General features: G+C 53.7%; 1 protein-coding gene across 10 annotated transcripts in view; it reads right to left on the bottom strand.

Annotated features, from left to right (window-relative positions):
* Ulk4 (unc-51 like kinase 4) overlaps positions 1-14,950 on the bottom strand; it is a 236,615-nt gene that overhangs the window by 112,650 nt on the left and 109,015 nt on the right. The window contains exon 32 of one of the 10 annotated variants that reach the window (XM_060385049.1): positions 6,920-7,893. The exons of the other annotated variants lie outside the window; for them this stretch is intronic. Within the exon in view, the coding sequence (XP_060241032.1) occupies positions 7,852-7,893 (42 nt within the window). The 3' untranslated portion in view covers positions 6,920-7,851. Of the gene's footprint in view, positions 1-6,919; positions 7,894-14,950 lie in introns of those variants that run through there. 10 annotated transcript variants of the gene reach the window in all.

Genomic DNA, 14,950 nt, shown 5'->3' with positions numbered 1-14,950 from the left:
TGTTCCTTCACTAGCCCTTGGTGCTCTGCTCACCCGGTTCCTTTCAGGCTGGTGCACCTGTGATAACAGGTGGTGAGTGGCACGGATCTCACCTTCCAGGGGCACCTGCTCTACCCACACACAAATGCTGTTGAGCTATTTAGTGATGTTTCCCGGAGGCCTGGAAGGATTGCAGTGACAGCCACAGGCTAGGGGGATTCTGTTAACTTTATCGTGTTTCCTCACATTTCTCCACAAGGCATCCATACCTTGGCCCAACACCGGGACTTTGAGTTTCCTTAGGAAACCATCCACAAGCCCAAGTTCGAAACTCACTGCCCTCAAGACAGCTGGAGCATTCTCTTCAGCCTTCTGGGGTATCCCTCAGCCCTACTACTGACCCTGTCCTTTTTCACTGTCCACGCCCATGCTGACTGGACTCAGCAAAGCCTCGTCTGTGATACTGGCCTTACTGCAAGCCACCTGCCCGTTCTAATGACCTGTTCTCATGTTTGTCTCTGAGTTCTGACACACGTGAATACACATGCTCCCACGTGAATACACACACTCCCAGGTCCACAGTGCACTGGCATTTCCCTGCCCACTCTGACTGGGCATGGCTGTGGCTGCTCCTCAGGGCCAACAAGGCTGTCATCTTCCTCCTCATCCTGACTGTAACTCCCAGCCACCTGGGAGCTGAGAAAACACATGGGCAGAGAGGCCAGGGCCTTCTAGGGCAATGTATGGCTCCGGAGCTTACAGAGCACGGGGTGTGCCCATGACTGGGCATCTTCCTCTGGACTAACCTGTCCCACTGTGGAGAGCCTTGAAACTCCAGGCGCATCTCTGTGTCAGACAAGGCGTGTGCTTTCCAAGTACCAGTGTCTGACACTGATTTCAGTGTGCACACAGAGCCCCTGGGCAGATGCCCACAATCAGGGTGTCCCTGGTACTAGCTCACGATGATGGATGTGCAGGCACCAACTTCATCCAATTACACATACAGTTCGACGGCAGAAGAAAGGGCTGATTAATAAGAGCCCAGATGCCACAGCATGCTCTTCCTGATAAAGAAACTAGCGACACAGAGCAGAGCTGTTCTCTTTCAGAGGGCCAGGCCATTCAATCTCTGATTTGGGTCCTTTTTGGAAAACGACACCCCCAGTCCTTTTCACAGGGCAGTAGCAGTAAACAAAGGCCAGTCTCGATGGAGATAATGCTCACAGTGGAATGTACCTCCTTTTTTCTTGTTTTTATTGTTTTCAAAGACATTATCTCCAAATTGGGCTAGAGGACATTTTTGGCCTGGAAGTCAGAGCAGCATGCAGCTTCTGGCCTTCCCGTGACAGGATTCCAGGTGGGGGGACGCCCCCCCCCAGGGCCTGCCACTCCTGCTCCTCCTCCAGGGACCAGCAACGGGGGCTTCCCCGAGCTGCGAGCTGCGGGCCAGCTCTCAAACCTCTTACTCCTGGCCACCAAGAGGCCAGGTCACATCCTAGCCAGACAGTCAGGGCTCCCAGCAGGAGGTCCTGTAATGCCTCAAAGTGAAGGCCTTCGCTGGCCACACCACCACATCTGCAGAGGCCTGCGGCCCCAAGAAAACACCCTGGCAAGCACACGCTCTCGCCACCACTGCGGGGGCTCGGGAAGCGGGGGTACCGTGCATCAGCTATGAAAGAACATTTGCAGAGTGCGGGGACAAGGCCCCAGTTCCACACGCTGCAGACAGCGCCCTCTGTTCTCCACACTGCTGCAGACCGTGTTCACCTTCATCCCCAAGCCAGCACAGGTCCTGAACCTCACATATCCGAAAGTGGCGACTTAATAAGACTTATGCTCTAGGGGGCAGGAGAGATGGCCAGTGGTTAAGAGCACTGGCTGCTCTTCCAGAGGATCTGGGTTCAATTCCCAGCACCCACATGGCAGCTCACAATTGTTTATAACTCCTGTTCCCAGGGATCTGACACCCTCACACAGACATGGATGCAGGCAAAACACCAATGTACATAAAATAAAAATAAACACATTTTTAATAAACTTATGCTCTGGAGTTTCTTTGCTTGATTTTCCAAATATAGGTAACAGGCTTCTACATGGAGCAGGCAGGCAGAGCCTGCACAGACGGCTGTCTGCTCACAGTGAGGGGGAGTGAGAGCAGCTGAGGACCAGGTCATGACCTGCAGGGCCACGAGAAAGGCTCAAGCGTGGCCTAAGACCACACCACTCACATTTGTCCAGCTGAGTTGCTTCCCCGCTCAGACTTTAACAAGACTGTTCTGTTCATTCATCTCTTTAAGTCGGTGCAGAAGATTATCTGGGGACCAGGACACAGAAGGAAGCAAGCGGGTACACCATAGTGCTGCCAGCAGACGAGGGCCGGGAGCTGGTTCTGGCCAGAGGCCAAGCCACCCAGATGGCTCCTCTGGGCCAGCCTGCGCCCTCCCCAAGAGTGTGTGCCTCGGTTCCAGGGTGCACAGACAGAAACAGGAGGCAGGGAACATCGCCCTTACTGCCCCAACTCCAGTGTCTGCGGCGCCTTAGACGAGGAGGGAGCCCACAGCTGTGTTCTCCTGACGCCAAGGCAGGGAAGGAGACAGCCAAGCACACAGGCCCTGCAGTCCATCCTTGGACATGATGGGAGGTCCAGACACCAGCATCGGCGGAGCGAGCTCACAGGTGGCCTCAGGAGGGCTAGGTGGACAACATAGCAACACAGGAGCTCGCTGTGTGCAGACGGCTGGGCATGCCGCTCATCTCCGCTTCCCATTTCACCCTCACTTCCTTCTACAGATGAGGTGACACAGCCAAGCACAACCTGCCACGCTCCACCCCGGAGCTCTGTCTGGGCTGGCAGAGGCCCCGCCTCTGTAGGTACAATGCTGAGACAGGTCACAGAAAGGGTGGGTCAAGCCAGCCAGCACTCGGCCAGCCAGCAGCCGGTCAGGTCACCTGAAAGGAGTGCAGAGGGAACGCGCTACTCACACCTGAATCCAAGCGCTCGCAAGGCAGAAGGATCTGAATTCAAGGTCAGCCTGGGCTACAGAATGAGAGCCTGTCTCAGAAACAAGCAAACAAAGCAATCTGCATCCAGGGTTGGGGAGGGAAGGAATGCAGGAGTGTTGACCTGGGCCGCAGGGGGGACATATGTCCTCTCTCCCTTTGGGCTACGGTGGACCTGACCTCCACTGCCACCAGAGCCCCTGCACTGACCACTGAGCTCAAGGACGCTTGTAGATCTTACCCAAAACAACAGCACGCACACTCAAGCTGCTGCTCAGGCTGACGTATCGATCAGGGAGCCTGGCTCAAGAGAGCAGGCATCCCGACTGACTGCCCACAAACCGCAAGCCCAGGCCAGCTAAAGGACAACACTCACCTCCATCCTCCACAGCCCCTCGGGAGGCACTGTTGGCATCATTCGAGTGTCTGACGCCACAGTGGGGGACGTTTAATAAACAGAACACTGAGGGGGCTAAGAGAACACAGCACTTGAGTCCAGATGATCAGAATGGAAGCAGCAAAATTCAGTGTTGGCTTCTCAGATGGAACTCCATTAGGACAGGCAGCGTCTGCTAAGGAAGGGGGCGAGCGCAGCCTGAAGCACCGGCCTTCTGGCTAACAGCCTCAGTGCTCACAGAAGGTGCCCAAGTTCCAAGGCCTCACAGTAAGTAAACGCTAGAAACAGAGCGGCCTTGCCAAAGTGGCATCACGGCGGGCCAGTGTCCCGCTTGCTGTGACGTCTGAGGCACTGAAGCCTTAGACTGAGTGGCCGCGTGTCCACAATTAGAACACAAAAGCAACTTAAGGGTCCACTGGGCAATAGAGAGAGAGGACTCAGAGCAGAATGGTCCTTAAAGAGGAGGGACGTCACCTGCCACAGCGGGCAGACCCAGACAACACTGTGCTCAGTGCAGTGAGCCACACAGAAAGAAAAGCCACATACGTGACAACTCAGCTCCACCGTCAGCCGGGCTGGCTTCGGAGCCACCTGGGACCCACACACTTCTACGGTGGTCCGAAGTGAGGCTCCAGGAGGTGACCCTGCCCACTCACTTCCATTTGTAAGCCTTCTCACTTCTGGTGAGACCCCTGGGAGCTTTGGTAAATACGCATGAGGGCAAGAGACGCTTTGCTTTTGATGGATGACTTTTCCCAAGGTCCTTCTGCCCGCAGCCCCAGCTCTGTGGATGCTAAGCTGAGGCCACCCTCTGGGTTCTCGTCTCTTCAGTGGCAGCTACCCTTACAACCTGCACATTCGCACAGCCATGTGGCTTGGCATCCCCACTCCATCCACACTATCTGCAGGTGCAATCACCAACATCACAGGCCTCCTGAAACAGCAAAGGCTCGGCCTCCATTCCCGCAGCTTCTACCACAGAGGCCACGGGCTGTGGTGAAACACTTGCATCTACAGAAAGCCCAAGGTCATTGTTCCTGTGCCCAGAGCCCTGGTGGGGCTTAAAACCCTGAGAAGACAGAGGGCTGGAGTGTCAGGGGGGCGGAGAAGCAAGATGCTGCTCCAACACCCTCAATTCAAAGAAGCTTTCCTCGGAAGAATTTGGAAACTGCTCTGTGACTCACACACCAATCCTGGGGAGACGAGTGCGAAGGAGGCGAGACTGATGAGAGTTTAAAATCAGTTCAGTCATTTACATCACAGAGAGGCAGGGAAGAAGACACAGGATTGGGGGCCCCTCGTGGGGCTGTCTGGGGTGTGATGGCGGACGCTGAGTGCCTGCCAGGGCACCTGTGGTGCCAGCGGTAATGTAGCTGAACAGCTCCTCTGCCAACGAGGCCAGAGCTTGCGGGTGCTGAGTGGGCACGAGCTGAGCAAGGGTGAAGGAGTGCCCGGGCCCAGGCTTTTCTCCATCTGGAGCCAAGCTGTATGGTGCAAACAGCGTAAGAGTCAGACAGTGAGACAGAGCAGGCATCGCCCACTGATAATGACAGAGGAAGCAAACGCCACAGTTAAATCTGACTGGCAGAGACCACCGGGTCCTCCAGCAGCCGCAAGTACCAATGGCACGAGCGGAGTGCTCCACCTGGCAGAGCAGGCTGGAAGCAGCCGGTACTGCTGCCAAGACGTTGCTGGAATTCTGGTCCTGGTCCACCACGGTGACAGAGCTGAGGAACTCTGCAGGCTAACTGTTGCTTGGCTCCTAGCCTGGCACATCCGTGTCATCTGGAGTTCTAGCAAGCTCCCACGGCCCTGGCTCCTGATGGGGTGTGCCACAAGGCAGAGCGATAGGCCACTGCCAAGGCTGCCCCGGCAGAGAACTCTGGCAACAGCGCCTAAAGGAAGTTCCCGGGGCAGCGCCCTGGAGGTGGATGTCACCTCGCTTATGTATGTTCCCTGAGTGTGCACAGACCGTCCTGGCCCACGATGTGCCTGGCGGAAGAGCAGCCTGAAGCAGGGAGGGTGAACCAGCAGGATGCAAGTGTGCGCATACCTCCCTCATCTTCCCTCCCCCCAGATGCCCAAAATAACAACACAAGAGCGCCTCCCGTGAAGGCAGGAGGAGCCATCTGGGTAGAATTCTTGCGTCAGGGGAGCCAAGGTGTAGCTCCCCACTGACTGGGGGTGCTGTAGCCAAGTAGCTATAAACACGGCCGACATGCTAAAGACACAGGCCCAACACCCTGCACCCCTCCAAGGGCAGGAGACTGACTAGTGAATCAAAGACATATCAGCCTGCTGTGCATACAGTAACTGCCAGTTAAGGACGGTTACGTCACAGCATGTGGGCGGATGTTCCCAGCCCCAGCCCTGGAGAGGTAAGGCAAGAGACTGTGGACCACATAACGGCGGGCACAGCTGCCCAAACTCACTACCATACTGTCCCCACCGCGACCAGGAAGACGGTGCTGGGGCTTCGGACCTTCCCGCCTGTGAGTTCTCAGGAGCTGCTGGTGCCGCGTGCACCTTCCTCAGGAGGGGGACGGGAGGTGCTGTGACTGCTGCCTCCAGGCTAGGCGAGGCGAGGCGAGCAGACACGTGGACAGCACACCATCCCAGGTGACCTGCTTTGGTTGTGACCTTGTGCGCTCAGGCACGAGCAGCAAGGTAACAAGCAGGCGGACTGGGCACAGACCCACGGTTGTGCAGCAGGCTCAGAATGCCACAGAGGGAGTGCAACGCAGACCGCCTTCAGCCTACAACCACTGCTGAGCTCGCTGGCCACGGTCAAGTCAGTCTCCGCCTCCGAGGTCCGCTGCGGACAGCAGCAAGGACCACCCACACGCGAGTGGGTGAAGGACGGCACAGCTGTGCGCCCTCATCCTTCTGTGAGTGCACACGGACCAGCTGGAGAGCAAGGCGAAGCTGTGCTATTACAGAGTCCTCAGGAGCCGGCTGAGTGCCATCGCACACCCAGGGGAACATGGCTTTCCCAGGGACACCCACCCGGGCATCCAAGACTCCAGCGCGAGAACCAGCCTCGCTGGTCTCCCCTCCACGCAGCCCACCAGAGGGCAGGAGCTTTGAGTGCACACCCGTGTGTACACAGATGCACACGTGTACACACGCACACAGCATGCACCACACCACACACACACACACACACACACACACAGGATCAGGGGACTCAGCAGCCTTCACAGGCGTGTTCCTGCTCCCACCACCCACTCCAACCCGACCCACCAGCGGCTCCAGTCTAAGAATCCGCTGACTAGCCTGAACACCCAAGCTTCTCACACACGTGTGGAAGGAGCTGGAGGGGCAGAGCTCCGCTGCCGGGTCGCTGTTTCTAATTAGGGTTCTATGACACAGGAGCCCTGGGAACAAAGAGAGGCTGGCTCCCACACGTACAGCCACACTCTGATGCATACTAATGCTCACTTAGAACATACCCACCACCCACACACAGATGGACAAGCAGAGGGACACATGGAGACTTTAAAACTCTGTCACTTTTTACAGATTTTTATTGTTAACGTCTGCATGTCTGTGTCTGTGTGTGGGTATGCACACATATGTGCAGTGCCTGGGGAGCCCACGAGAGGGTGCCAGACCCTCCCCCCTGCCCTCCCAGAAATGGACTTACAGGAGATTGGAAGCTGCTTGCATGGGTGCTGGGAACCGGCTCAGGTCCTGACGGCAGTTGATGCTCTAACAGCTGAGCCGTCTGCCCCCATCTGTTGGGGCAACCTTCCTTCACACTGAGTAAGGTGTGTCTCCGTGTTGTCATTTGTTGATTGCTGTACCTGCAGAGAGCTAAGTGCCAGCAGGGTCTTGGGTTGCCATCGATGGCCTTACACTTGTGAGTACTTGTCCTCCCACACCTGCTCAGGTACTGGAAGGTCAGACGGCCCTCCAGGCCTACAGGCAATCTGAGAGCCTCATGTGTTCTTGATGCGACTGACGGCCAATGGCTGGAAGTGCTAGGCCATAACTTCCGGGAAGACACAAGTGATGCAGGAGACACAGCCCTGACCAGAGCAGACAGGGAGGGAGCTAGCCACATGGCTGGGACCCAGGCTAAAATAGTCAGTTACGTCTTGATAGTAGCTGGAAAACTGGCCCAGCAAAGGGCCTGAGCTTTAAACCATGTTACAAGTCCCCATGGCTTATGTGTGCCTCAGGCAGGTCTGTGAAGGTCCGAAGTAACTGTCCGTCATCCTGAGTCACCCGCACAGAGCATCTCACCTCACAGAGCGTGCTGTCCTGGAACAAAACCCAAACCAACCTCATCTTGCACAGAGACCACCACGCTTTGCAGTGTATGTAACAAGCACTGCACGCCAGGCCCCCTCAGGGCTCCCCACAAGAACCCCAACCCTGCACCCAGATGCAGAGACACTTAGGTTTTATTGTTCATGGATAGCAGTTTACGCCATCAAGATCCATGGCTGCAGATTCAAGTCACCCGCCTTCTACGGCATACATTGCTTTTCAGCTGGGATCATCCCCAACCTCTGGAAAAAAACCAAAAAACCAAAATCAAAACAAAAAAACAAATGCCACCCAAGACTGACCTAAAGTAGGAAATGTCAAAAGCAGCAGCAGTCCAGGCCAGCTCCTGCCTGCCTTGCCCTGGGCTCAGGCCCCAACCAAGTTCCCTGGGAGCTTTCCCATCGAAGGATGGGCAGGCCACACCCTGCAGGGCAATGGGTACCAGGTGCCGAGGATTAGGCCAGACTGATGCCAGTGTGAGCTGGCAGTTCCCAGGACAGAGCAGGTGGTGATGCTGGGCAGGGACAAACAGCAGACCCCGGAAGGACAGAGCAGGCGGTGACGCTGGGCAGGGACAAACAGCAGACCCCAGAAGGACAGAGCAGGAGGTGACGCTGGGCAGGGAGAAACAGCAGATCCCGGAAAGAAAGAGGCTGTAGGGAACTGTACCGGCCGTGGTTCACAGCCCAGAGCACGTGGGTGTTTGCAGCAGAGACACAGTCAACACCAAGGCCAGCTACCGAGACCCACACCCTCTCCCCTAACCCCTAAACCCCCCCCCCCAGCAGCGGGCTCAGGTTTTTAGAATCTACACCAAACTTTTTATAAAAACTAACACCCAGAGCTTGCAAGATGGCTCTGTGGGTAGGAGTCCATGTTCAAACCTCCAGCACCTACTTAAAAGCCTGAAGCCCTGGCAGGGGCAGGGCAGAGACAGGTGGGGGCTAGGCAGCCAGCCCGGCCAGAAGCCTCAGGCTCAGTCAAAGACTGTCTGGTGTAAGAATGACAGCACACCGGGCTGTCCCTGTGGCTGAGCAAGTCGCCAGACTCTCCACCAGCTACAGCAGGCCACCAAAGGGCCAGACCTTCCTGGAATTCTCCTCAAGGGTCTCAGTTCAGTTCTGGTCCATCAAATTCTGTCAAACTGAAAGCATCAGCCCCTCCCCCTCCCCCGCCAAAATGAACCCCTCAGGACTCGCTCGACAATAAGGCTTGGTTCTTCACTCCTTTGAAAGCTCCTGGGTGGAGGCACACATGCTTTCAGGACATGAGTTGAGCACAACCAGGTGGGAAACTCAGAAGCAAGACACAGCCATCAAAGAGCAGAAATGAAAGGATGGAGCAGCATTAGTGATTTCTGTCCTAATGGCACCCCAGCCTCCGTGTGCCCCAGAAATAGCTAGGAGCCACGCTCTGACAGGACACCTAAATGAGGGCTCGGGAAAGATAATGGAGCTTTAATGATGGAAACAGTAAGAAAATTAAACCCCATCATGTTCCATTAAGCACATTCTCAGCTCCCCTTTCCACTAAATTATTTTATTATGATTTTGCTTCTGCCTCTTGAAATAACCTTTCATGGTGATTTGATTTGCAAGCACAAATAAGGTCTATTTATATTCCAGCATGAGCCCCTGTGAGATTAATAAGAAGAGATGGACCGTCCAAGACCTCACTGTTCTGCAGTGGGAAGGTCTCTTGTTTTATGTTTGTGTCTGTGAGAAGACCGTTGCACTGTAGGTACAGGCTGAGCGTGCAGCCGGACGTGCTGCAGAGGCCTTCAGCCAGGCAGCTCCTCCCGCCCCACCTCCTCCTGCTGCTGTCCATGTTACCACCAGCTCCTTAGCCTCAGCCCTGCTGCGGCCTGGTGGACGTGGGCCACAGGCTTAGAACTCTGTCCACTGAGCTCTCCATACCCAGCAGGACGCTGCAGCCACCTAGAGCCAGGTGCCCAGGGACGGCAGGGTGGACTGTCAGCAGCCATGCATTGTGCCAGGGGCCTGCAGACAGGCAGTAGCGGAGGGACAGGGGTGTGAGTCACTCTGCGCTCCACGGCAAAGCACGAGCACCCACCAAGCAGGCAGAAAGAGGTGTCTGACAGAGGGAGAAGGGGCCGGGAGGATGAAGCTGACTGGACACAAATCCACATTTCTTCTTATAATGTCATATCTGGGGAAAATGCTCCCACGAGACTGGCCTATACAAGTTGGTGGGGTGCTCTCTTAATTAGTGATTGGTGTAGGAGGGCCAGCCCACTGTGGGTGGTGCTGGCGGTCCCAGCTATATAAGAAAACATGAGGAACGGGCCAGGGTTCCTCCATGGCTTCTGCTTCAGTTCCTGCCTCCAGGTTCCTGCCTCGAGATCCTGTCCCAACTTGCCTCCATAACGAAGGATAACCAGAGAGCTATAAGGTGAGATAAAAACCCTATCCTCCCCAGGCTGCCTTTTGGTCAGAGTTTTATCACAGAGACAGAACCAAAACTAAGATACACCAGTTGACAAGAGAGCTGAGAACACAATCCCATGATTCTCAGCGGCAGCAAAAGCAAAATGTATAGAAGTAAAAATGTAGACATCAAAGTTTCCAAACAGGAACCGGAAGGATGCTCAGTGATTGGAGCCCAAGGCCTGGCGCCTGCATCTGCAGAACTCAATGCTGGGCAGGTGTGGCCCCTGCCTGTCATTTCAGAGCATAACTGCTCAGAGAATGAGGGGAGGGGAGGAGGGGACAAGGGAAATGGGGGAGATGGGGAAGAAAGGGGAACATTACTTAGACAAGAACAAGAGTCACCAGGAGAGCAGGCTTGCCCACAGTCCCCCTGAGCTGGGACAGTGGGTTGGGGGGAGTGAACAAGGTGTTAGAGTCTGAAGACACTTTTAAAGAAGGCAAGTGGAGGGGAGCCAATGTGTGCCTGCAGTCCCAGCACTCAGAAGGCAGGCCACAAGTTCCAGCAGAGCTGGTTGGTCCTCGGAAACGAAAATAAAAAGATGCAAGTCACTCGGCCAGAGTCCTCAAAGTGAGACATGAACACTCTGCTCGAGACACAGCTCAGAGCAGGGTGGCTGCCGAGCATGTAGCGCCCAAGGCTCATCCTCCTCCCGCCCCCCAGTAAGGAGGAGGACAGGAAGAAGGAGTGGAAGGGGAAGTACAGGGGAAGAGGGGGAGGGAGAGAGCTGCAAGGATCTTTCACCAGCGCACATGCACTATGAAAAGACCATGTATCACTTCTCTAGCAGGATGGGGAAGCTGGAGGGGTTGAGGGAACAGGCGAGGTAGCAGAGGCTGGGCAGGACAGCCTAGGCTACGAAGAGTGCCTGATGGGTACATGTGGATACATGTGGTGTGTGGAAGCACACACGTGTGGCATGCACAGAAGTAAAATGGATTTGTGCGTATGTCCAAACCAGAATGCAGATGGCAGGCTTCCAGGGGCAGACGCACAAGCTGAACCCAGGCCAGGAGACCCTGAAGACCACAGGGGAAGTTCGATCACTCCATGGTCTTTAACCTTTGTTGCCCAAACCTTCACCTTCCATGAATATTTCTGAGGAATGCTAATTAAAGAATAATAACTTTCTGATTGCAAAAACAAACCTAATTTCCAGCACAATGTTCACACAGGCAGTCCCAGCTATTCCTGAAAACAGAAGTTCTGAGCACCCTGAGGGGCACATGGACACATGAGGTACTCTAATCCCAGGGAAGATGACTGACAAATGCTGAGATGGCCCCGTCTTGCGCACCAAGACCTGCCCACCCCGCCCTGAGCAGCCACCAAGACCTGACCTTGCCTTAGGCCCCACTGTAAAACCTGCAGTAGTGTTTCCATGGCTCTGATCCAGAGGGCTCCTTTAGGAAATGAGGCCCCACTGAAATATGGGGGTTGCTGGGGAAGGGCCTTGAGAGTTGTCTCCCTGGGCCCACCACAACAGGACACATTCCACCACCAAGCCTTCCCTGCCTTGATAACTGTGTCTCTCCCACCAGCAGACAAATAATTTCTTCATCCTCCAAGCTGTCTCTAGGTACATTATCACCACAACAAGAAAAGGCATGACTGTATGCCAGAGCTTGCACTGGCCAGTTCAGTCTCCCTCCATGTTTTCAGGACCTTCTTGGCTACTGTAAACTCATGGGGTCAACTGGAGCAGCCTCCTCATCTTAAGGTCAGCTGACTGCAGCTCTGGCCATGTCCACCCTTGTTCCAGTGTCACAGCCTGAGCTACTAGAACAGTCGCAGGAGCTCGGACAAGGACAAGCTCGGACAACAATATTCTTCCTTCTACAGCTACAACTGTGAGATCTATTCCTACCTACCACAGGGGAGAGAGCCTGTCCACACGTATAAAAAAACAAACAAACAAACAAAACAAAAAACAAAAAACAAAAACAAGGGGGGATCATGAAAGGACAGTGGTTGGGTAGTAACCACTAGTTAACTCAGTTGCTCCAAAGTGCTCTCCCCACACAAAAGACTCTCACACAGAACTTTCTAAATGCAAAGGTCACTTCTCTGCTTAACATTCTCGCACAGCACTTGAGCAGTTATGAGGTTAAGTCCAGACTCTACGGCTCATCACAGCCTAGACCCACTACCACTCCCATTACACACACACTGGCTCACACAAATATGTGCTGAGCGCTTGCTACTGACACTTGGTGATCTAAGTGCAGGGGCGCAGTGGAACCCGACACAAGTCAGCGCCCACTGCAGGACGCTGACAATCCAGACAGCCTTTACTCAACCAATTCCACAAGGAAAAAGCTGCCACTTGTTCTGTCCTTTAAAATACACTGGGCTCCCTGAGCACCAATGACAGAGGCAGGCGGCTGAGCAGGGAGAGCCAAGAGGAGCCAGTGGGGGCTAAGAGTGGCAGGAGAGCAGAAGGCATGGTCCACACAGAGAGAAGACAAACACCTCCATGTGCTGTAGGAGGTTAAGAGTGTACACACACACCCATGCACACACACACACACACACACACACACACACACATACACACGTACCAAGTCCTTACAAAGAAATTCAGTCAAAACTACTACATATAAACCAAAATTAAATTCTAAACAAATGTTAAAGTAATCTACAGAAAACCAAGAAGAGAACGGAAACAAACAAAAAAGGCAAACAATAAATAAATGGTCAATAAAACAACGGGCAGTACCTGAGCACATCAATCATCACAAGTGTAAAAGATCTAAACTGACTGCTGAAAAGACAATTTCACACACAGATTACAAGTGAGAACGACCCAACTGCATGCTGACTGCAAGAAACTCATTTCACTATATAATGATATGGGAAGATTGAACGACCACAGAAAGACAGAAGGAAACATAAAGAGAAAGAAAGTACAGCACACTGGCATCAGAAGAAGTAGTCTGCACAGGAAAGAAAACTGCAGCAAGAGAGACATTGGGCAGGGAGAAAATGAAGCTGGTATAATTACATACAAACTGAATTCACCAGGAAAACACGCATCCTGATTCCCTTCCCGGTTGCTGTGAGAAAAACACTGTGAGCATAAGCAGCCAGAGTGAGGAGAGGATTTATTTCAGCTTGTACTCCCTGGTCATAGTCCCTCCCCGAGGGAAGTCAGGGCGGGAACCTGACAGAGAAGGCTCTCGGCACACTCACCCACTCACGCTCAGCGAGCTTTCTCGTATAGGCCAGGACCGCCTTCCCAGGGAACCACCTTCCCAGGGCACGGCGCTGCCCACCATGGATGGCCCCCGATGACTAACAGTTCCCACAGATGTTCCAGTCTGATCAGGGCAATCCCTCAGTTGAGCCTCCCTCTCAGTGACTCTAGACAGTGTCAAGGTGACAGCTGAAGCGACTAGGACACACAGAAGCCCTAAATATGCGTGACCCAATTGGGAATGCTAGGAGATGGTGAGACACAGGGCAGAGGATGCCTCGAACCCCAGCAGCTGGCACCATTGCGCCCTCCTCGGTCAGCAGAGTGACTAGAGAGATCATCAGGCGGACTAACTCAACACCCGCTCTCACTCTCACTCCAGGTTCCCAAGACAGAGAATCTACATTCACAAGCACCTCAGAATAAGGAGGACAACGTACTGTCCTATGAACCACGCCTAAAAACCAAATGATGAAGCTGGATTATGCATGCACACTGTAAGAAGGAGGATTTTTCTGGGTTTGAAATGACCCAGCAGCACAGAAACTATGCCCACAAGCTGGATGGAGAGTGCAGGAGTCTCCATGAGCCGTCTTCTCTCAGCTCCGTGTGAGACTATAAATACTTCAAAGCGCAGAGTGTAACAACTAGCACATGGCATAAGAACTATGTTCCAGCTTCACTTACAAATAATCCTAAAGCTTAGCGAAGCTGCACATAAAATTCAACAAAACATTAAAAGCCAGTTTGTAATGCTCCCTCAGACGTGCAGTCGGTGGCTCTTTAACCCTGAGGTGCATAAGCAGTGATGGGTTAGCATGGGAGGCAGAGAGTGTCCTTCATCCTTGTGGGGCAATTTCAGGTGAGACCAAGAAGAAAAAGTTCTACGCAAATGGCTGGAGAGAGCAGAAAGAGTAAAGGTCCTAAGGTGTGAAGAAAACAGCCTGATGGACAGTCTCGGTGTCTAAGGCTCTATGAAAGCATGGCCAGGGGAGGCAGGCTAGGGGAGGGGAGATGCTGAGCAAACATAAGCCCGCAGAAGTTTTACTTCGTGATATGCTTAGCTGAAGCACGAGAAACACACTACTGAAAAGTTCTAGGTAGACGGGAGATGCTGGGAAGCACATAACGAAGTGACTCGAAAATTTTGTTTCCCCTGCTAAGCAAGCAATCTACCACTGAGTCACTTCCTAGCCACGCATCTCAGTATTTAAGACTAATTATGAGACAGAAAAAAAAAGTGGGATGTATGTCACTTTGGGGGTGCATCACACAAGAGAGAGTGTGTGTGCGATAAACACAAACAGAAACAGAAAAAATGCCAAGTTACTAAGCATAAAAGGCACACTGTGCACTCACCCTAAAAGGACAGAGGAAGTCCCAGACATCCAGTCAGACGCACCGAGAGTACACAGGAAGTACCGGACATCCAGGACTGAGTACACAGGAAGTCCCAGACATCCAGTCAGACACACCGAGAGTACACAGGAAGTACCGGACATCCAGGACTGACACACCGAGAGTACACAGGAAGTCCCAGACATCCAGTCAGAACGCACTGAGAGTACACAGGAAGTACCGGACATCCAGGACTGAGTACACAGGAAGTCCCAGATATCCAGTCAGACACACTGAGAGTACACAGGAAGTCCCAG

This window comes from Meriones unguiculatus, chromosome 6 (assembly GCF_030254825.1).
Source record: "Meriones unguiculatus strain TT.TT164.6M chromosome 6, Bangor_MerUng_6.1, whole genome shotgun sequence".
In the NCBI taxonomy this organism is placed as follows: domain Eukaryota; kingdom Metazoa; phylum Chordata; class Mammalia; order Rodentia; family Muridae; genus Meriones; species Meriones unguiculatus.
The sequence above is the reverse complement of the archived record's forward strand: the minus strand, read 5'-3'. Positions and strand labels throughout refer to the sequence as shown.